This window comes from Puntigrus tetrazona, chromosome 20 (genome assembly GCF_018831695.1).
Source record: "Puntigrus tetrazona isolate hp1 chromosome 20, ASM1883169v1, whole genome shotgun sequence".
NCBI lineage: Eukaryota > Metazoa > Chordata > Actinopteri > Cypriniformes > Cyprinidae > Puntigrus > Puntigrus tetrazona.
The window spans coordinates 10,546,971-10,569,316 of NC_056718.1; the positions used below are offsets into that span (position 1 = coordinate 10,546,971).

Genomic DNA, 22,346 nt, shown 5'->3' on the forward strand with positions numbered 1-22,346 from the left:
TTTTTTCCCAGTTGTAACTATTCAAGTAAAACAACTTTCTGGATGAGAATTTAAAAAAAAATTTATATAGTGGGAACTGATGTTATGGTTGTGATTTGCTCATTTGCGTACATAAGGGAAAAATTGTGATGTGCGTGAATGAATCATTTATAATAAACACCGCGATATTCTCATTTCATGGTGTCTGTGACAGCTAATATTTATAATGGCCAAACACCGTCTTATCACTAATAACAGTGAAAGAAAGGTTCTGCGTTCAAGCTACAAATTTTGTATGCGGCCATAAAAATCTGCATTCTAAGGTGTAAGGTGTAATAAGGTGAGGACACTCTTAAGTCAGAGTGTTTCAGCCAATCAGGAGGTTCTGTAGGAGCCGATGCAATTACTCTACGATTGTGGCGAAACTCAAAAAACGTGATTGTCTAAATGCCATCAAAGTGGACAGATGCTGAAATAAAGCTTCTCTATATCAGTGGGTGAAGAACTCAGTCAACAGACTGCAGCTTAAAGCTTCTCTTATCATGCTATATTTCCATCAGAGCCGTTTATCATTCGCTTCCAGCAAACAACATCACAGAGATTTAACACCATTCTGGAGTTGACACGTCAGCGGTAGAAATACAAAGCCGATAACAGTTTAAAGAGAGAAAACCACGTGCGCACTGCAGATACGGTACATCTACCAGAAAAGGCAAACCGTCGATTTTACAGCAATTCCACGTTCAAAAGTGTCTATGCTGAGATCTTCACTCGAGCAGCACTTTATTAAACGGGAAGCGCGTATTGAGAGTACCGCGCTTTACGATGACGTTAGTTCACTGCTCGTGTTTAACCGGCGCCAGCATAACATCCGCCGCGCAAATCATTAACCTGCACAATCAAGGGCGACCGAGCAGTGTTGTAGTAAGACGAGAACAGAGGAGTTTATGACTCCTGGAAACTGGGTCATGCTATGGCTCCCTCGCAGCGAGGGGATGCGAGGTGGCACCTGCTGGTGACGGGTTGCACGAGGACAGTGGCGGTCTTTAGAGGAGCAGGCATGCTGGGGTGTAATCTCATTACTGACGTCAACCCAACACCCAGAACAGAGAATCCACTCACTGCGAAGGCCGACCTTAATCGACAGGACCGGGAAGAGCCCAAAAAGGGGCGTCCCACCTACCGCCATCCTGTTTACATGTCAAGCTGAACTCCACTAGAATGCAGCACTCTTAAAGATCACACTGACTGAAAGACAATCCCGTCAGCCTGGTTAATGAGCATCGCCCTCACGCAAATGGTAATGGCAATAGCAACAGCTAATGTAGCATAAATGCAAGAACATTGATAGGAATCAGCGTCCTTATGAAGGGAAACATTAAACGCTGCCCTTGAAAACAAAGTCCAAGTTTGACATTTATGAGCAATGTCTGATCAGCCCTACAAAGCCTACTGTATTATACTTAAAATAATTTCTAAGGTCTCTGTTTATTATCAAAATGACCAAAACGTCTTGTACACAGTCTTACGCGCTTCTTTTTAAATCGAGTAAAACGCCCTATAAGGAAAACCCTTTAAGAATTTTAACGAAGTAAACATATTTTGACGAATACATTTTGAGATTACATTTTCAGAAAAGTCGTAAAGTAAAATTTATGGCACCAGGCATCTGAGGAACATGAATTTCCACATTTCTAAAAGATCATTGCGTCGCAGAGCATTATATGTTCTGCTTCAACATTGCATCTTTAGATAATGAAACAGAGAAAAAGTGCCATTTACATATCTTATTAAAAGATACCTTTAATTTTAAGTCTTCATACGAAAACTACTTGTATGCATTTTATACAAGCAGTCTACAAGTTATCAAAATTTCATTATAATTTGCCATTTGATCTTCACAAACCTGCATATTTACGCTCAGTTTTGGCCTAAAATTGCATAAACCTTATAAACTTTATTATCCACTTCAAGGATAGCCTCCACGCTCTCTCACTAATCTATATCACAATTATGCGGGCCATGAAAGGATTAAATATGCACTAAAGATGATACAAGGCACAAATCTACGCGTCGACCCACCTATCCGTATCTAAAAATAAACATCAGCAACTTCAAGAGCGGCATCTCGTTTGCACCGCTTCGCCTATAATATCCATACATGCGTATAAAAAACATATTCAAGCTGGAACAGCTACACGGCGAGACGTATCGTCCAAACAACGAGGCCGGGAATCCCAAGAGCAAATGTCAAGGCAGCAATTTTGACAATAGCCCGAAGTCAGCTGGGCGATTAAAGCAAATGTAATAACAGATAAACAGGTCTTAAAGGGACACGCGTCGGTTTTGTTCCCTAACGCAGTCGGTGCGCTCAAATAACGCTACATCAACTTACCCCATTCCAAAAAGTCCGTCACGTGTTTTTCCCGTTTTAAGGGCGAGTTGCTGCACTCGTTGTACAAACATATGAGAATATCCAGCAGCGTCTCCACGCTCAATGACTTGTCGTTTTTCTGGTGGCCATCCAGCAGCAACTGCTCCAACTTCTTCAGACGCACCTTCGCGGACATTTTCTACCAACTGAGCGGCCTGGCTACCACTCCCGGAGCCAGACAGGATCGAGCGACTCTTGTCGAATTTCGCACCGCGGGGATTAGCGTTATAAGCACACACGAACGAGACCGATCTGGCTGAAACGTGCGGAGCTCGGAAGTCCCAGACTCCAACTGCTAGCCAGCCATCCAGCTAGCCAGCTAGCAAAATGTGCCCAACATTGTGCTCCGATAAACGAAGACCTAACGCGCCTTAACCCCGTTGTTGTCCGCTGGTTTCCAGCGCCTCCACCCCCTCCTCACTCCCGAGGCCCCGTCGGCTCCATTTGCCTTAATCCGGACAAATCTGTACTTTCCACTTTGCGGGATGTGTCGGGCTTTTTCTCCCGTCGAGCCTCAGGATGACTGGACGCTCATTCCGCCGAACGGGAAATCTTCAATTATAAACTCCCTAATGAAGGACCGCGCGCGCCTTCAACCTACACAAACGCGCCCTCCGCGCAACCGGGTCTGGGCGCTTTCTCGAAGTAGGCGAACCCTCGCGTGCGAGCCTGCGCTGCCGGTGTGCTCCTCGGTGAAGCCGAATATGGCTGCATTCGCGTTGAGCCCGTCTCGCGCTCCCGAGTGAAGAATCCAGACCGGGATAGCGGAGCCCCGCCCACCCGCACCGGAAGCGCTGGGGATACATGACGCCATTGCTTGATTGACACAGGGAGGCAGCTAGCGCTGACCTCATCACGAGCCTCTTACTCGGACGACTGAATAACTCTGTTAAGCAACAAAAATGTGAGACAGAAATTGCAAACGTAACTGCTGCTTTCATGTGGGGGTCGTGTTTTTTTTCTGCGTGCGTTTTTTTGCAATGCAATAATTGCTTTCAGATGACAATACTACTTTTTATGACAGAATATACACGTGCCTAATGTAATATCAGTATTGTTAATAATATTTTATATGTACGGTTTATATTATATTTTAATATGGTTACATATTTAAATATTTTATCACATTTTGTTCGGTTTTATTGTACCACAAATGTAACCGATTCTCCAGTGCTGTTTGTGACGTAATTGCAATTTTTATGGAATTTTTAATAATGTTATATTATTAATATTAATGATTTTTAATATGATATCATGTTATAATATTGTTGTTTGAAATATAGAATTTGTTGTGTAAAATATGTAATTTATAACTTTTAAAGTTTGTTTTTATAGAATAATATACACATTGATATATTGAATATGATAAATATTTATTATATTGCAAATGTTCAATATTTTATAGTTTATTTTATTTTTCATTCAAAATAATTCTATTATAATACATAATATTATTATATATATAATAACTTTTTCATTTCACATATTTGCAATATGCGCTCATTTCTGGATATATTTAGTCTTTTTTTCTACATGGTTAATTTCTCAAGCTCAAGTACATTTAACCCACAGTACAGGATTTCATCTTGGAGAAAACGGCTACTACAGTGTACGTTTTCCGTATGTTTTGTATTATAATAACAGTTTAATAAAACGCGTCTCTTTTTGACATTTAACGAAAACGCCTAACACTCTCACGCTTTATTTGTAAGTACTTATTTAAATAGCCTTTCCAAATGCAATCACTCGAACATCGGTTTTTATCGTGGTATCAAAAACAAAGCGCTGTGAAAGTCAACTGGCGTCAAACAACACAAAAAGTGGTCGACTGGATGAAGCGCACGTTCTCATGATCATGAACGCTTTGAAAACACTGACCTCTGCTGCTGAGGACGAGCAGATATTTGATCGCTCCTTGCGCCTCCTATCGAGCTTCTCCTTCTTTCTCGGAGATGAACTGCAGACGGCTCTGTGAGACAGAACTGTGTTAGCGGCTGTTCAATATTTTATAAGCAGAGAGCTTCAAATCTCCGAGGGAGCATGTAAGTGTCAGGACGGATTATTTTTACCGCCTCAACAGTAATTTCTGCCTTTTGCCTACATTTTGGTGCCCTGGGGTGTTTTTTGGGGGGACACACACGCGAGCTCTGAGAAAAGGACGGCCTTTAGAGGTTATTCGAACACTTTTGCCTTTTCCCCTTTTCTGGTCCCCCGTTTCCTCGATCCCTTCAGATTGATGGAAGCTGGGGGGGAACCGCTTCTTGAACGTGACGCTTCACCTTGCGTCGCTCTCCTCCAATCAGCCTCAAGCCGAACAGCTTCTGTTGCCAAGCGATAAGGGTTCGCAGAGAAAAGCCCTTCTGTTACATAAAAGCGCCAGACAGCCGAAGTTAGTTGCAGTTGTGTTTGTGTCACGCCGGATCTCTGGATCTGTATGTCTGAGGGTTACGTAAAAGGCCTTGTTTGGAATATCACATTCAACCCTGTCACATAGCATTTGACATTTAAGACATGCATACACTTTTTTTTTAATCTTTGTTACATATATCGTGCAGCAGAGGGAGCACCAGGCCTTCACATCTGCAAACGGCAGGATGGATTCATTCTTTCATATTTCGGGATTGCCCACCACCGCTGAGTCTGTCTTGGAAACATCAATGCACATAAAAGCTAGAAACCAGCTTTTAAAATCATGAGCTGATTTAATGCTTTAGTGAAGACGTTTACCATCATTTTTCCTTTTAACTGTGTCTTGAGGGTGGATTCACTATAAAAACATGACTTTTGTTGCAATGTTCCTTTCTCGACATGCCGCACAAGTCTCTTATGCTCATCAAGGCCGCATTTATTTGATCAAAAATACGAATAGTGATATTGTCCATTTTTATTGCCATTTAAAATAACTGAACGGCACGTGTGTCGCGCGGCCCCTCAGAAATCATTCTAATATTCTACTTTGCCATTTTAAGAGGTTTATTTTTTTATTAGAACAAAAGTTGGAATCAGTTGTGCTTCTTAATACTTTATGTATGAGCTTTCAAGATTCTTTGATGAACAGAAAAATAAAAACAACAGTATTAATTAAAAATATTTTTTTGTAACATTATAATGTGTCCTTGTTCAACAAATAATTAAACAAAATAGTGTACACTTTAATAGAAAAATAGAAAAATGTCCTTGTTTTATAAAATCAACAGAAATTATATAACAATGAATATTTGACATATTTAAAAATCTTTTTACATCACATTTCTCCAGTGTAATTTACAATGTAAAGACAGTATATAAAGATTTTATTTTACAATAATTTTTAAATTTTATTAATATTTTTAATATTATATAATATTACATCACATTATATGCCAACAGTTACTTTTTAAAGAGTACCGAAGGAATTTACATGTAAGCTGTTGACATTATTATCCAGTCTATATTGATTTCTAACGGGATTCATATGCCACAACTTTATCGATATAAATTAAAGCTTAGTTAAACTGCTTGAAATGAGCTTTTAGTCTTTAGATCAAAAGAATATTAACACCACACAAATACAGTAAACAGAGTAAAGTGCTTTTTCTGGTATAATGTATGCAGCACTAGCCTATATGAAGATGATATATAGTGAAGAATTACTCAAATTCTATAAGTTGTTAAAAAGCCACTCAGCACACTATCAGTACGATTTGTATTCATTCTTCAATCAAACGTAACACTGCGGCCTGATGTTAGAGATTCCTCTTCAGCCAGAGGACATCAGGATATTGAAAGAAATTTCACTTAATCACTTATTTTCCTCAGAGAAGCTTTCAATCTGAGACTTCCACAAAAGCTGAGGCAGAGTAGGCAGACGCATGAAGCGCTAATTGGTCGAATGAATAGAGAATGTCAGAAAACAGGCCCGAAGTGAATTTATACGAGATGGCAAAATTACTGAAAGGTCAGCCTATTACACTCCTCCACACACGCAGAGTTCAGAGCTCTTCATTCAAAGAGACACAGCAGTCGTACAAAGTGAGGAGTGAAGAGGTAAGAAGAGGAGAGGAGGAGCTCTGCGTTTCAATTACTCCGCTAGTCGGCGAAGCCTGCGAGTCGGTTTCTCGGTCCCGAGCCTGAACCTCTTGAACTCTCTCTGGAAATTGCATTTCAGTTTGCGTTTGATGCGAGACTGAAGAAACCGGTCTGGTCTTTTTAATGAGAAATAAATGTCAGCACATACCGAACACTTAAAAGTGTAGGAATGCCTTGCGTCTTGTGTAACGAAAGATCAAACAAGTGGCATTTATTTCACAGAGATAAAGCACAAGTTTCAAGCAAAAAGCAAATATTTTCTGGCGGGTCAACGTTAACAACAGCTTGCTGTGAATCGGTATTCAAGGAAGATTCCATAAAAATATGCTCGGCCTTTTGCTTGTTTCTTCATTTCGAACAGGTTTGGAGAATGTTAGCGTTACACCGTTTGTTGATCAATGGATTCTCTGCGGTGAATGGGTGCCGTCGGGAATTAGCTGCACACAACGATGCACAAGAACGCTCTACATGACTTCAGTCCGTCACTTAACGTGCTATGAAGTGAAAAGATGCATGATTGAAGATTCAACCGTTTTAAACGTAGGTCCTCTCTCCATAAAATGCCTTAATTTTAAAACTTTTCACTCCAAAAGATGTTTAACCGACTAAGGTGTGGATCAAACTTCTGCTTGTGCATCTACATCTCGGACAGAACGAAGGAGAGTAACATTTCAGAAAATGTCTATATTTCTATTTTATATCTAAAAAAATCACGACTTTAACACGGTCGCCTGAAACTCAGAAATCAAAGTGAAAATAGTTGCAATTTTACTTTCGACTGAAAACGTGTTGATGTATTTTTAAAAGACATTTTTCGATGATAATTGCCTTAAAAACAAAAAACGACTTTTTTTTTTTTTAATCTTTGCTGCAGCAATACACTATCATTGAACTGAACCGACGGCGACTCTGTGTTTAAAAATTAACATTGCACAGAGGTATATGTGTCAAAATGGATACCTTTCCTTGTCAAGTTACAGAGCCACTGGAAAAATCTGCCTGCCAAGACACTGAGGTCTGGGTTTAGCTGGATCCGGTTGTGAGATGATCTCTATATGAACGACAGAGTCTCCTTTCACTCGTTGCTTGCTGTGACATCATCATCAGAACCGGGGTTGAGCCAATAGGAAGGTGAGATGCTGTAACCTCTGACATTCGACTTCTCGCCCTGTTTTCCATCTCGCCCTGTTTTCCATCGCGCTGCGTAATTTGACACAGAAATGTCAGCGTAAGACACCAGCCTAATAGTTAAGAGAGTGTGTGAACTCCCACAGGTCACGACTTTTTACATCGCAAACACAATCAATGGCAAACTACTTTAAATACCCCAGACAACGAATCCCTCGCACTCAAATCTCACACATCTGATCGCTACATCTTGCCGTTAAGAGTTTCCTTTTTATCGCTGAAAAATCGACAAATTTGAGCTAGCTGGAAATCATGAGTATTCATTTTTAGGGTGACAGTTACACATAGTGTTCGTTTATGCTCAGCTTGTTGAAACGGTACAATCATGAACAGTCATGTAGATTGACGAGATAAGACAAGACCAAATATAATGAATGATAAGATAGCACGGACACGCATTGGGTTGTTGAATGGCTTGGCAGCTGTGATTAAGGTCAGTTTAGTCAATTATATCCTTATCTTTTTTTAAGAACTTATTTACAACATGCTGTTCTCTATAACTTGTAAATACACACGACTATACAACTATGCAGACAGTAGTCAGTACACATTATATAACACTGTAAAAAAATACACAAAACTAGGGCACAGTGTATTATATTAATAACAAGGAATCAATCAAAAATCTATTCAAATTCAATTCATTCAAAATGTCCTGGCAGAATTTCATGAATATAATTTCGACTGCATTCAAGAGATGTAAGATTTAAGATGTAAGGCAAATTTCATGAAAACCGTTAAACATTAAACTAATCAACAGTTTCTACAGATGTTAGATTTCTGAATAAAAATGTTCATCAACTAAGCCATGCGTCCACTTTCAGTGAGAGGTTGCTTTTGGGTCTGTGCTGTAATCAAGAGAATACCTTTAGAAAAGTATGCATTAGAGCCGATAAAAATATTCGAGCGTATTCTATGAAAATAATCTACATGGCCCTTAATATTGATTTGTCAATAAAACTGTTAATAGTTTGAAATGTTTGCTGATTCAATGTTAGCACATTCTAGGCTATATTTTAATACGGCACTATTCTAGACTATATTTTATATTGCAATATTGCAAGCGGTTTACACCCCTTTTACTTTCAAAGAGATTGTTGGACATGATTCGCATTCAACATTACACAATCTATTCTTATTTTAACTGGGGTATTAATACAATAATAGTAAGCTACGCTAAACAATCTGCATCTTAAAACCATCGTGAAGAGCCAGAGGTGTCTCTCTCTCTCTCTCTCTCTCTCTCTCTCTCTCTCTCTCTCTCTCTCCTTTTCTCTCAGACTCTCTCACACACACACACACACACACACACAGTCGTGCTCTTGTGACTCGGGTGAGTGCGCATGAAATTACAGTCGCTATCTGAGGTAAGAGTAGCAGCGCTCCAGTCTGGGAGAATCTGGCTTGAGTCTAGCACGCACATCTCCGGAAAGAGCAGCAGGCGCGGGCTTTACGCGGAGAGCCGGCACTTCGGAAGGCTACAGGTACGGACGGACACTTCACACGGCAGCCGTGCGACGAGCACTTGAGCTTGAACTCAGATTGCCCGAGGCACACTGAACGGATTCAGCGGCGTTTAGTTCACGATGTGTCACGCATTTTCCGGTGCATTGCATTGTGCGACTGATTAAGTAAGTTCGAATGGGTTTATCGCACGTAAAAAAAAAAAAAAAAAAAAAACAAGCCTGCAAGTTTCTCGCACTAAAGCAAGATTTTAGAGAACATGTCAACGTTATGCTGTGACAAATAGTGTGCTTTAATTAATACAACTGTCAAGAGTAGGATAGTCTACTTTTTCTGTTACCATTACTATTAGTATGCATTCAGATTGAAATTCTTATTATAGTATTACCTTTATTAAAGGAACAGTTCTGTCATTTACTCACCCTCGTGCCTTTTACGTATTTTTTTCCCCGAAATGTAACCTGGCACTGATTAAGCTACAAGTATCCCTGAAATCAGTAACGTAATCTTTTTACCTGACACTTTTAGGTAGGTTAATCTTATCTAATTATTTGTTGGAAAAAAAGCGCTATAACGACGTAGTAGTTCCGGTCTGGATGCTGATTGGTCCATACCTGTGCAGGAGATCACTGCGCGGCGGATCGGTATTTTGCTGCATTACAACCTTCTGTTTCGCGAGGGACTATGTTCTAGTGGAGGAATTGGATTCATAAAAAAGGTAATACAAATAATAATAATAATATATAAAATAATAATAATAATACATTTTAATTGTGTTAAAAATGTTAATATGTTTTAATAATATTAAAATTATAAAATCCCAGTTGTAAGTCGCTTTGGATAAAAGCATCTGCAAAATGAGTAAATGTAAATATACTATTAAAAGACAACTTGTGCATGAGAATAATCCTTTCAGTGACTAAGCTTTTCAAGAAACTAGATGCGCTTGTAAACCAGCAACATTTAGGCCTATGTAACCCAGATTGCAATGCTCTTTAAACACAAAACAACGGAAGTCTCCGTTCACTTTCATTGTATGAAAAAGGTGAATGTTGACCGAGGAAGAAGAAAAAATAAATCCATATGGAATTGAAATAATTTGAGGGTCATTACATTTTGGCAAAACTTAAACAGTAAACTTGAATCCTAACTAATTTTATAGGTACATTATGCAGTTTTATGGGCAGATTTATAATGTCTTTTTAACATTTAATTATCACTGTCGGCACTGTTTTTAGCAGTGGCTTTTCGGCACTTTATTTATTGATCCATTTTTCCAATTTTGCATGTGATGGTTTTTCTTTGTCCCATAAAATGGCTCGTTTTGCAATCGATCTCTGGCTTTAACAGTCAATTATTATAAAGATAGCATGTCTGAAGCATGTTTAGCACGTGGTTTGTTATGGCACCATTGAGTTCAGAGAGCTCCGCTGTTGCTCCATATGCTGACTGCAGCTCCAGTCAGTTCAATATCGGTCATTTGCCTAGATTTGAGTAAGATTTTCCATGTCACCAGGAAGGGGGTGAGGTCTGTCATTGCACCCAGTCATATTAAATTATTCAGATACCATCTCTATTTTTCACAGAAACGCAGATCCACGCGCAGCGAGGTACCTTTAAATGGTAGAAAGCATTCGTACCACTCAGGTTTGCTGAGCATGGGTTTCTCTAAAATAACAGATACTCAAAAGTGCAACGGCCAACAATAACACCTGCACTGTTTTCCAGGGTTGTCCGTCTGAAAATATTTTGATGAGCATATGAAGTCTTTGTGCGGCCGCCTACAAAGCCGGTCTTCCACGGCGCTTTGTCTCACTATAAATGGCACCAAGCACACGCGCAGCCCTTTGATCCCTCACTCAAGCCCCTTTTGTCTTTGCCGCTCACTTTCACCAATGAAAAAGCCTGCATGCTAACAAGGGTCTGGGAGAGAGCTGCGTTCGTGCTGGTCACCATCAACATAATAGCGGGCATGAATAATCGGCCCATTTTCGAGCAACATTAAAGGCAGAGAACATAAACAGCTTAGTTTCTTTATCTGTCTGCCGTCCGGCATCTGTATGCTGCTAATTAATCTGAATGGCGCTTTTAGTAAAAAAAAAGAAAAAAAAAAGTTTGTTTATTTGGGGATGATTTTTCTTCGTGGTCTGTTTTTGAACCGCTGTGATCTTTGACGGCAGCGTGTAAGCTTGTAGCTTGTTTTATCAGACGTACAGATGCCGTTCTTTGGTCCTAATGGTTTATTTCTTCATTGTTTCATTTTCACCGTCCTTTAATCCCATTCTTTGATAGCACCGCTTATTTCTGTTTTCTTTCATCTGCTCACCCCCCCAGTTTTTCCGGCGTATCCCTCATCCTTTGATTCAGTAGAGCCACCCGGTTCCCAAATAGAATCAAGGGTAAACTACAATGATAATGACAGTATAATATCCTCTCTACAGAGACCTTTGGTTTCTCAGATAAAACAAAAATATCTTTAAAGTGGCCGAACTGTATTGAAAGGACTCCCTCATTTCATCTGTCGCCTTTACTGCTTTGCTGTCAAAGCATAAGAAGCACCATTGTGGTCTCTTTCTCAGCCTTATCTCGGATCAGCTAAGCCTAGATACTGGTTTTATGCATGCAAATGATCAGGTGATGGTATGCGTGTCGTCAGATTAAAAAAAGCAGGTTTGTTGGGTGAATGTGCAGCGTAGAGAACGAGCGATGTCTTTTTTGCAGTAGCTGATAATAATGCTACGACTAAATACCAAAATCAGACTCTTTATCGGACAAATACCATGTTTTCATGGTAAAGGGCCTTGTTAGTCACCCAGCCTCCATCATTTGCACAGGGCGCTGTGCATATGTGGCACGCGGGGAGCTGAGGAATCAGCCTTCAGGACCACCAGCTGCTCCACGTCGCATTAGACAGATCATGCGGCAGATAGATTATGCAAGCCAACCGTACTCATGTGAGCTTCATGTAAATGTATCCAGTCTGTATTATTTAAGCAGTATCACACGTGCGAGAGTGTCGACGTAATACCGCTCAATAAAGTCAATACTCGGTATCTTACGTTTTGGCGTACCTATACGTGACAGCTACGCACTAAACATGTTTTTTCAGTTGCATTTTTAGTTGAAAAGATTAGTTTCCAGTCAGTGTTTTCACATTCACACAGATCTACGAAAACTACTTATGAACGCCAGGCTGGTAATCGGTGAAGAAGTACTATGCACCTGTTCTCTAATCTATACTGAACATGGAGACACTTGCATGGCATCACAGTTTTTTTATTGTTTTAACAGATGATAATTTTATCGTATTCAATCACTTTAAAAAGCCCAACCCGTTATCTGTATTATTTGTATTATTTTAGACTCCTAAAATGCTGTTGCCATGTAAATATCCCCTTAGATGCAATATTGGTAGTTATTTAAATTATCTCCATTTTCGCTTCCACAGTTCATTTTTTTTTTCTTTGAGCATGAATGAAAGTGTGAGTGAATAATTCACTGACTCGTTAATAAAGACAGCTCGTTTTTTCCATTCCTTACTGAATACAGTGACTTGTCGCCATCTACTGGCGTATTGGTGGAATGTCCATAAACAGTTTTGTTATAAAAATCTAACCAAAAAAACTATGAAATAAAGTATTAAATGAATAAATAAATTAATAAAGTAACTTCTGAAAACTAAAATAAAAAAATAAAGCTAAAATATATTAAATAATTAATAATTTATATATAAATATATAAATAATTTATATATATATAAAGAAAATATTCTTAGAAATAACATTAAATAAACTAAAACTAATAAAAAATGGCAAAAGGAAAACAAAATTACTAAAATGTAAATGAAAGCATACAAATATGAAAATAAAAGCTAATTCATAAAATTACTAAATATTATAGTAGTATATAAATAGTAAATACTATTTGGAGTGCTGCTATATCAATATTTCGTCAAATATGTGCTTTTTTAAAAATATGTTGTTACAGTGTAAGATCTGAAAAGTGACATTTGTTCGTTTTACCTTAAGAATGAAACATTTATTGGTTCTTTGAACATAAGCAAAGCTGTTTATCTGAATTATAATAATTTCATACACTTCACACAGCCGCATGCTCAGCACCATTCAATTTCTTTCCCCTAGATGAGTTTTGCATTTAGAATGAATTGGAGAACGGCCTTGATATTATTGCGACCCACTGAATGTATCCTCGCTCTTGATTTTAGCCGATGAGTGTGAAAGTAATTTCCTTCGAAAATGGTGGAAGAGCTGATTTGAATAACAAACTATGTATAGACTTGCTCTGCATAAAATCGTGGTAGGTGCCCATGGATTGGCTGGATGGATTTGGCAGGATCTTTTCATAGATGAGAAAATAACCCAGCTGTGGTTATTGCAGGTGGCTCGTCTGAATCAGTCTCTCCCGCATTCATAGGCAAATGAGTGGACCGAGCTACGCTGTGACTATCAGTGTGTAAACGCACTTCCTCCTGACTTCTTGTAGGTTTTACGTGTGTCACTGGGCAGCATGACGGAGGTGATGAACAGCTGCGACTCTGCGGTGGGAGACTACAGTGTGAGCGGCTCTTCTGAGGAGCAGAACATCTCCTTTCAGGTGGGCCGTGCTTCTCTCCATCAGCTGGCTGGATGCTTCCTTGAAATTCATATCCATGATTTATTCAAGGGGAATCCATGTTACTTTTCTGTGGAGTTGTTAGCTAACATATTTAAAGCTACAAAGTAACATGCCCTCCTCTATTTTAACTTCACGCTGTCGCCATAAACCTTTATGCCGAAGTGTAGTTTTGAAAGATGGCGCCAATGAGAAATTCGAATTAATTTTAAGTATCACGAGAGACCTGAAACTAGCAGCAATGCAGCAGCAGACAGAAAATCATGAAAATCAAGTTTATTCTTCAGCAGTCAATGGCCTCCTGGTATCCATCTGAAATATCTTAAATTGTTTTCAACAAAGCTTTTAAGGGTTTGATATGACATGGGGGGGATTAATGACAAAATGTTCACACCAAAATCGATAACTATAACATTAACTGTATTGAGCGAGTGGGAGACAAGAAATGGAAGCCCATGCAAAAGAGCTAGATCATGTGAAGATGTGTGACCAACAGAGGAGTGAGCTCTCAACTGAATTAGAAGAAATCGCATGCTATCTGAATATCTTTTTAAAATAAGTAATTACTTTGCAACCACAAAAAAGTATGTTCTCTATAATATGAATGTGTGTAGTATGAATGTAATACAGACAGTGTTGGTGAAAGTTCATTTTAGATGTATTAAAATGTTGCGTTACTCTATAAAAAAGTACCTAATTGCACTACTTTTTATGGATGCATTTCATTACTTTTATGTTACCTGGGCTGGGCTTGCTTATATGTTTTTAATGATAAAAAAGGTATATGTCTTTCTGATGTTCTTCTGCACCTCACTCCTGATGTTTCTCAACACAGGGACAGAATAAATGGGAATACAAAGTAACCTGCGATACTTATTTGAAAAGATATTTTCTTGTACATTTCAAAGCAACCCATTAATTAGTTAATTAAAAAAAGCGATCTGATAATGTAAGTTGCGTTACTCGTTCGTCACGGTCATGTGACCTGACACTGTGAGTTGCAATTCACAAATCCTCTCTCTTGGCCTCATATTACAGTTAAGCGTGAAGTGGGTCATCTGAATTACTTTGAATCAGAATTTTGGCAAACATTTTACGTTACAAAGAGTTATCTGGTCTTTAATAATGTTCTAATGATTTACAGTAGTTTCTTAAATGTTACTTCTTTTTATAAAATGTTCAGAGAATATTTAAAAGTACATTCCAACGATATTTGCAAAATGATAAAAAATGCTCTAACGTAACAAATACATTTAAAATCGGATGAAAAAATAGGATTTTCAACTTATTGGGAACTTTAGCAAAACATTATTAGAACGTATGAAGTTTCATGTACTGTTTGTTTAGCTCCTGTATAATAGGGAAGTATGCCATTTTAGATGCACATACTTTGAAAGCAAGGTTCCCCACATCTTTCCCTGCAGAGTTTAGCTGCAACCCACCTACTTGTGATTTTCTGGCGATGCTGAAGACTTTGATAGAAATGCTCAGGTGTGTTGGATTAGCTTTAAAATTAAGCTCTGCAGGAAAGTGAATCTCATGGGCCGATTTGAGGATTCCTGCTTTAAGGCTCCTGAAAGTGACTCTTAAGGGCCATTCACTCAGAATGTGTTTTTGTGTTTAATAACGTGAGACGCAGGGAGGAAAAAACTTGAACTTTTGACTTTTAGCAGTAGTATTAGAATGCTGCATCATGCAAAAGATATTGCAAAAGACAAATAACATGTATGCACCGGTCAAACATGTCTATCTAGTATATGTTCTACCTTGAAATTTAACCAAAAAAGGCGCAATGGAATGTGAACGCTACTAGAAGTATTGTTCCTTTATAGTTGAGGTATGGAGGCCAATATATCGTCCTTCATGTGGAATCTTCCTGTCCATTAAGAGGCCTATTATAAAAATATTTCAGCACTTACTGCCACGAATGACCATTTCAAATCGACCGTTCCAGAGAGCGGGGTAGGAATAGGTAACATTTTAAGTGTGGGTCACATGCTGAATGTTTTTCTGGTTACCTGATGGATGACTGCGATGGGTTTCCACAGATCTATTTGGAGCTGTTCCTCCGTCGTTTCAGCCTGATTGGAGTCCATTTCATTTTGTTCACATCGCTCCAAAAAGCCAATCAGAAGCCTGCTCGTTCATACAGCCCGCTGGATGAATTCAGATTTCTCTCAGACACTCGAGAGAGACTCGAAAGGTCACAATCTTTTCAGTGAACGATCATCATTACCCTTTCTTTACCAGAGGATGAGCAGCGCCATAATATGCTGGCTGAACGAACCCTGTCCGAATCTGTCATTCACTCTGTCATGTAAGCTCTTTCTGTGCTTTGTAAACTAACATGCGGCGCACACCCTTTTCTACCGTTGGTGGTACAGATGCTTTTAAAAATTCATGTCTCGCTTGATAGCCCACGTGTTGCAAACACGGACACACACTCAAGACGCTCTTGTTCACACTTCAGTGCAACTGTGGGGAAATAATCATACACAATGTGAGTCACATCCTGCTCTCATGAACTCTAGACAAGGCAATAGGACTCACACAAGACGTGAGGCGAATGCCAAGCACATCATTAATAAAAACTCATCAAGGCGTTTTTGATGGAACGGCTGGAGGGGAGCTTTTATAAACATTTAGTTACTTATAAGTGATTGCACACAAAAAATAAATGCAAATAATAATATAATATAATAATAATAATTCTCTCTGATTGCTTAGAATGGAAATGCGCAAAATAATTCAAATAGGTTTTAGTGCTGATTATTTTTAAGGTTAAAACAGATTGACCTGATAACAGCTAAAAACCTTTTAATTGGCATTTTGTTTTGTATCATGGAATATTTCATTCGTGTTTTTTGTTAAGCACAAATCGAACAAAGTTCTGTGAGGTAAAATGGTAAAAGTAAAACTACTGCTTCCAATTGGATGGTTTAATAAGGTCCTTTGATCTTTAATGGAGAAAGTAAAGGTCAGATCATGCTTTTTCATGAAAAATGTCAGGGGCATTTTGAGAACTTTCAGGCTTCAAGATACATTTTAGCCCACTGAACTGTCATGTACTGTGGCTTCTCGTGACCCCTGTGTTACAGATCTTCCCAGACTCCCATGAACGGTTCCCAAAGCTTTCCAAGCGCTTGCCATCCATTGTGGTTGAACCCACTGAGAGCGGGGAGGTGGAGAGCGGGGAACTGCGCTGGCCTCCTGATGATCTGAGCCCTACTGACGACCCCAGAGACAAACAGGCCCAGGCTGCAAGTCAGTTCATGTCAACCATTATAAGAACATCCCATATAGGTTTACTGTTATTCTCTTCAATCTCATAATTATTATTTTTTTTCTCAGAATATCATCATTTTTACTACAGCTACTACTTTGTGATTTTATTTTCAAAACACCTCTTGAAACTTCATGACTTTTTGCAATGCTGATCTTTTTTATTTAAATTGGATTAAGATTTATGTCATTTTAAAGGACACATAAAGCTTTGTCATACTATATGCAATACTTATGGGCCGGTTTCCCAAACAGAGTTTAAGATCAGTCCTAGATTAAAGTAAATGTTAGAGCTGTCTAAACTGGATAAACCTTGCACTGACGTATCTTAAAATAAATTAGTGCCATTGTTTGGTCTTAAAATGCCTGTCAAAACGACTTAAATTTCAGGCCTAGTCCTGGTTTAATCTAAACCGTCCCAAAAAGTTTAAATTAATTTATGCGCAACACTGAAAAACAGTAAGCTAAAAAATTCACCATCTAAACTAGTTTTATTCGAGTAAAACATATTACTTAACATCACTGAATTCAAACAATTTTTGAGGGAGATAAATCAAGTAGAAATATGGTAACATTTGCAAGTTACTTTTTACTGTTTGGACATTTTTACATGATTTTTAAAAGAAGTCTCTTATGCTCATCAAGGCTGTATTTCTTTGATCAAAAATACAACAAAAAAACCCTGAAATATTATTACAAGATGAAATAACTGTTATATATCGTGAAATGTAACTCAATTTTCAGCTTGAGTGTCACATGATCCTTCAGAAATCAATCTAATGTGCTGATATGATGCTCAAGAAACGCTTCTTATCAATGTTAAAGCCAGTTGTGCTGCTTATTATTTTCAAGGAAACCATGTTACTTTTTTCTGTATGCTTTGCTGAACAGAAAGCTGTAAAGAACCGTTTTATTTGAAACTGAATTTTTACTGTCATTTTGATCGATGTAATGTTTCCATGCTGACTAAATGTAGTAATTTATTTAAGAGACAAAAATCCATCTATCATTGGCATTCCAAGCGTTTAAACGGTATCATCCGTAAAAAAAAAATGTATATTCTATTTCAAATGCAGTTTTTAACCATTTGAGAATTCTGATTGCTTATAGAGTAACTGCTTTCAATCTTGTAGCAGTCAATGTGATGGAAACCTTAATTTATCGGGTGGAAGTAATATATTGTGCTTGTATTTCAGCTGACAAGCCCACAGAAGACAGCGAAGAGGCCGCGACAGGGACGGAAAACTAATGGGCGATGGTTGGCACCAATCCAGCCAATCACTGTGAATGTCTTCATTGTGGACGGGAGTGAACGGGAGACTCCACCAGTTAGGTCTGCCTATCATCCACACTAGAGCCGCCCACCTGCTGACCTCCACTCCCTTAGGTGGAGCCGAGGCCTGAGAGACTGTCTTAACTGAACTAGCTCACGTGCCAAACTCTAGTGGTAGTCAGCTGCTGTGATTGAGTTGTAAATGATCTCCAGTAACACCATGATACCCATTAGAAGTCAGCTATGCCTGCGAAATTATAGATTGGCATTCATTCGCGTATTTATTTGCTTTGGACCAAAGTCTTTCATTCCTACTATCAAAAGAACATAGCTTCAGGATGTTAATTTGATGTATTATATCAGCACGCATTAAGTGAAAATGCATTTCAGATAATATGTAAATGAACTACACTGCATAATGGCTCTTCGCCAGTGTAGATTTCAAACTCTACGCTATCTCAGTTTGTTTTCACGCTCACGCGCTACTAATAGGGGTTTCTTTTTAACACGCTTTCCACATATCCCTTAACTCTCTGTTATTCACATCGCTGCTGCTTATTTACTAGTGTTCGTCTGAGCTGCTGTAAATGTAGCTTTCTTTGCCTTAGACATTTATTTGTAGTTACACTATATGTACGTCATCGTTTTAATGAAATGACTGTTTGCGTATATATGTCCAGACGGTCGCTATTTTACCCCTCACATGTATCTGTCACCTACCCATGGCGAAACTCTTTGGTGCTTCGGAGTCTGTTGAATATCACTGTATTCTGTTACAAATCTACTGCTCTTTTGATGTTTGAGTATTAGTCTTAAAATATTAATAATCTGTCTGGGAATGGGAATGAATGCAGCACAGTATCACTTAGCATTAAAGGCAGTTATTTCTACATCCGTGCTCTGTTGATTCATCAAATGAATGTATGTAGGATCCAGCCTTGACACATCACTGATTTCTTGTGGGTAGATGTCAAGTACTAGCCAAAGGCGCTTCTAGTTGAATACTGTGTTGACACGAGCAGTAGTTATTCTAGCCCAGCAGCATCAGCAGCTCTGAGCAGTTGATGTTTTCCAGCCACAGGCATTGCTAGAGCAGTTTTAGGGGGGCTTCAGCCCCCTTGTCTTTCATCTCAACACTCCTAAAACTTTTCAGATTAACTCATCCGTCGGATCTCTTTAAAATCTCTTCAAATCTTCAACATGTTTGCTGAACAGCAAATGCAGGAAGCAATCTGAGGTTAAGTCAGGCCTTTAAAACTTTTTTTAACTTCCTCACAACGATGTCAAGTTCATATTCAGCCTTTGTCTATATAAAGTTTCCCTTTTATTGTTGACATCTATTGGGGGGTATTTGAGTTTCAATTAATTGTAATTCAAGATTTTTCTTAGTTAATAGTTATCCTTGGTAGTCCTTGGTAATCCTTGGTGTTAACAGGCCTTAAGGTACCCAAATATAAAAATTCTACCATTATTTACTCACCACTGAATTGCATAGATATTTTAAGTCAACGTCTACTGGCAACAGTTTTGCTGCGAATTTTCTTTATATCCTTTATATCCAACAGAAGAAAGAAATGGATATGGATTTGGAACAGTTTATTCGCATTTACAATCCCCTAAAATTACTAAATAAAATGACAGTCTCTTTAAGTTCAGATTTTTGTCTTTCTTTTTGATCAAATATAAAAAGAAATGATCATTTTATATTATATATATATATATATATATATATATATATATATATATATATATATATATATATATATATATATATGTATGTATATATATATATATATATATATATATATATATATATTATTTTTTTTATAAATATAATATTGTTAATCACCCAGATAGTTGGTTGTTTAATGACATAAAATTAAAACAAAAATTGATCAGATTAAAAAAAAATCCTACCACACTGCTGGTAGCCTATAAGAAGAAAAACAGACCTTTTTCAAATTTGTGATTTTTTTTATGCTCCACAGAAGAAAGAAAGTCATACAAGTTTGGAACTATATAAAGGGTGAACAATGCCCTTAAAAATGATCTAATTTTACTCTATTCAAAGACTGGCTTGTTCAGACCTTTCCCAGAATGCACAACCCTGGCCTTTCCGAGCCTCAAGTTCACGCCCTCCTCTCTAAACGAAGCCGAGCACCGCGTATGTTCAGGTAGAGAGAGCTGTCACGTCGCGTTTGTGCTCTCCAGTGGAGACTCTCCCCGGACGGAGCACTAAAAGCACATCGTCAGGTGGCTCCTGGGAAACGCACCCACTGTCAGGTTCAGCCACCTCCGGCGAGAGCGGCGACCTGGCAGGCCGGAGATGATTTTCACTCATTTTCTGCCACTGAATGCTGCTGGCAGAGTGACCTTGTTTGGAGCCGCAGGTTTCCGAAAATAAACATGTCACTCTCAGAGGATCTCGAAGATACCAAAGCTCGCTCGAGTGCAGAGATATTACAGTTTCCCCGTCACGGAAGCTGCCGGTATGAGTCGGCTCTGATTTATAAGTGTTCCTACGCATGCTCATGCACCCACACACGCAGAAATACACAACTACAGTGCAGCCAACACACTTGAACAATCTTAAAGGCTTTTTTTTTTTTCTTTCCCAGGCCTCTCTGTGAATAATGAAGGTTGGAACCGTAGGTGGACCAAACACGTCGTGTTATTTTGAAGACTAAAGCTTTCTGGCGCACTTCTCAGAGAGTTCTTGCAGTGTTTAAAATATGTGTAGCTCCCTCTAGCCTCCATTAGTTCTTAAATTAGCCTAGTATTTCACAGTCTCGGGCTTTCAGATTGATAGAGCCCCTTTGACTCGATGTTAAAAAGGAGTTTCAAGCCCACGCCGCAGCGGTCCGCGGCTGCGCTTCATAATATGTCAATCGACGCCGACAGCGGGACGTGAAGCACGTATCAGCGGCAGCGGGACGCACGGCGTCTACCCCATTATAAAGTGCGTGCCGCACACCTGCCCCATTACTCACTCCCACACCGCCTACCTCCATTTCCAACCTTCTTTTATTTATCATTTCATCCCTCCCTCTCTTCCTCTCTCGCTCTCTGTCTCTCTGTCTGCTGGAGAGCTCTTCTGATGTGCTTGTCCTTTGGGACTTTGAGCTGTGGTGTTACTATAGCAACCACCTTGTCAAGCAGGCATCAGAGTCATGTCTTTCTCCAGCAGCAGCGCGCCGCTGTGCGCTCCTCCCCACTGACCCACTCACTTCGTTTGACTTTATCATAATACATTGTGATGTATTAGTCCTGCTATTAATCAGGGGTGAGGCGAAAAATAGCATGTTTCTTTTATGGGTTTTTTTTTTTTTTTTTTTTTTGATTGGTTCGGTGTGGGAAGCCTTTTGTGGCGCTCGCTGAGACATGTTTACTTAAACGATGCAGACCGATCCAGCGGCGAGCGCGGACAGGGAAATGCATCAAGTTATGCAAAAACAGCTTTCATATGAGCACACATGCATACATACATATCCCTGGCCATTTCTGCTCACTTTTGCTCAACTTTCTACCTTGTTATGTTGGTAGACCATCTTATGTTGGTTTTTGGATGCTAAACCAAGCCTTTTTTGGTCAACCAGCTTCATCTGAAAGACCATGCTGGTTGTTTGTGGTGTGGATATGGTGGTGCATTTGGTTCGGGTCACATTCATTTAAATCTGTGCGCATTTTTCAAAGGCTGAGAATGGATTGGCTATACTGGTCCATAAGCTACACTTTATAATGAGGTCCAATTAGTTAAAGGAATAGTTCACCCTAAAATTTGTATTATTTACTCACCTTTGAGTGGTTCCAAATCTGTATGGATTTCTTTGTTCTGCTGTACACAAATGAGGATATTTTGAAAAAAGTTTGTAACCAGGATGTTTTGGGTCACCATTGACTTCCATAGTAGGAAAAAAAGAACAATGGGAGTCAATGGTGACCCAAAAAAGTCTGGTTATTCGTTTAGCATTAGTCAAAGGAGTAGTTCACCCAAAAATGAACATTTGCTGAAAACGTACTCACCCT

General features: G+C 38.9%; 2 protein-coding genes across 7 annotated transcripts in view; one reads left to right on the forward strand and one right to left on the reverse strand.

Annotated features, from left to right (window-relative positions):
* cdc42bpb (CDC42 binding protein kinase beta (DMPK-like)) overlaps positions 1-3,603 on the reverse strand; it is a 56,488-nt gene extending 52,885 nt beyond the window's left edge. For 3 of the 5 annotated variants that reach the window (XM_043219416.1, XM_043219415.1, XM_043219414.1), the window contains exon 1: positions 2,375-3,603. In XM_043219416.1, coding sequence (XP_043075351.1) covers positions 2,375-2,549 — 175 coding nt within the window. In that variant the 5' untranslated portion in view covers positions 2,550-3,603. The remainder of the gene's footprint in view (positions 1-2,374) is intronic. The other 2 variants (XM_043219417.1, XM_043219418.1) reach the window with 2 other exon arrangements.
* Positions 3,604-8,968: 5,365 nt separating this feature from the next.
* si:dkeyp-72h1.1 (uncharacterized protein LOC799956 homolog) lies at positions 8,969-19,210 on the forward strand. 2 transcript variants are annotated; one of them, XM_043218681.1, is made up of 5 exons: positions 8,969-9,153; positions 9,756-9,851; positions 13,637-13,747; positions 16,864-17,029; positions 18,244-19,210. In XM_043218681.1, the coding sequence occupies exons 1-5, from the start codon at positions 9,013-9,015 to the stop codon at positions 18,294-18,296; spliced, it is 567 nt and encodes a 188-aa protein (XP_043074616.1). In that variant the 5' UTR covers positions 8,969-9,012; the 3' UTR covers positions 18,297-19,210. The 2 variants fall into 2 exon arrangements, with proteins under 2 accessions (XP_043074616.1, XP_043074617.1); XM_043218682.1 differs by lacking the exon at positions 9,756-9,851 and having other exon boundaries at positions 8,974-9,153.
* Positions 19,211-22,346: the final 3,136 nt, after the last annotated feature.

Excerpts from the sequence above, each read along its gene's own strand:
- si:dkeyp-72h1.1 (XM_043218681.1), top strand. The coding sequence starts at position 9,013 with ATGAAATTACAGTCGCTATCTGAGGTAAGAGTAGCAGCGCTCCAGTCT. Across the intron at positions 9,154-9,755 it reads GGCACTTCGGAAGGCTACAG|GAGATCACTGCGCGGCGGAT; the intron begins GTACGGACGGAC and ends ATACCTGTGCAG. Across the intron at positions 9,852-13,636 it reads GAATTGGATTCATAAAAAAG|GTTTTACGTGTGTCACTGGG; the intron begins GTAATACAAATA and ends GACTTCTTGTAG.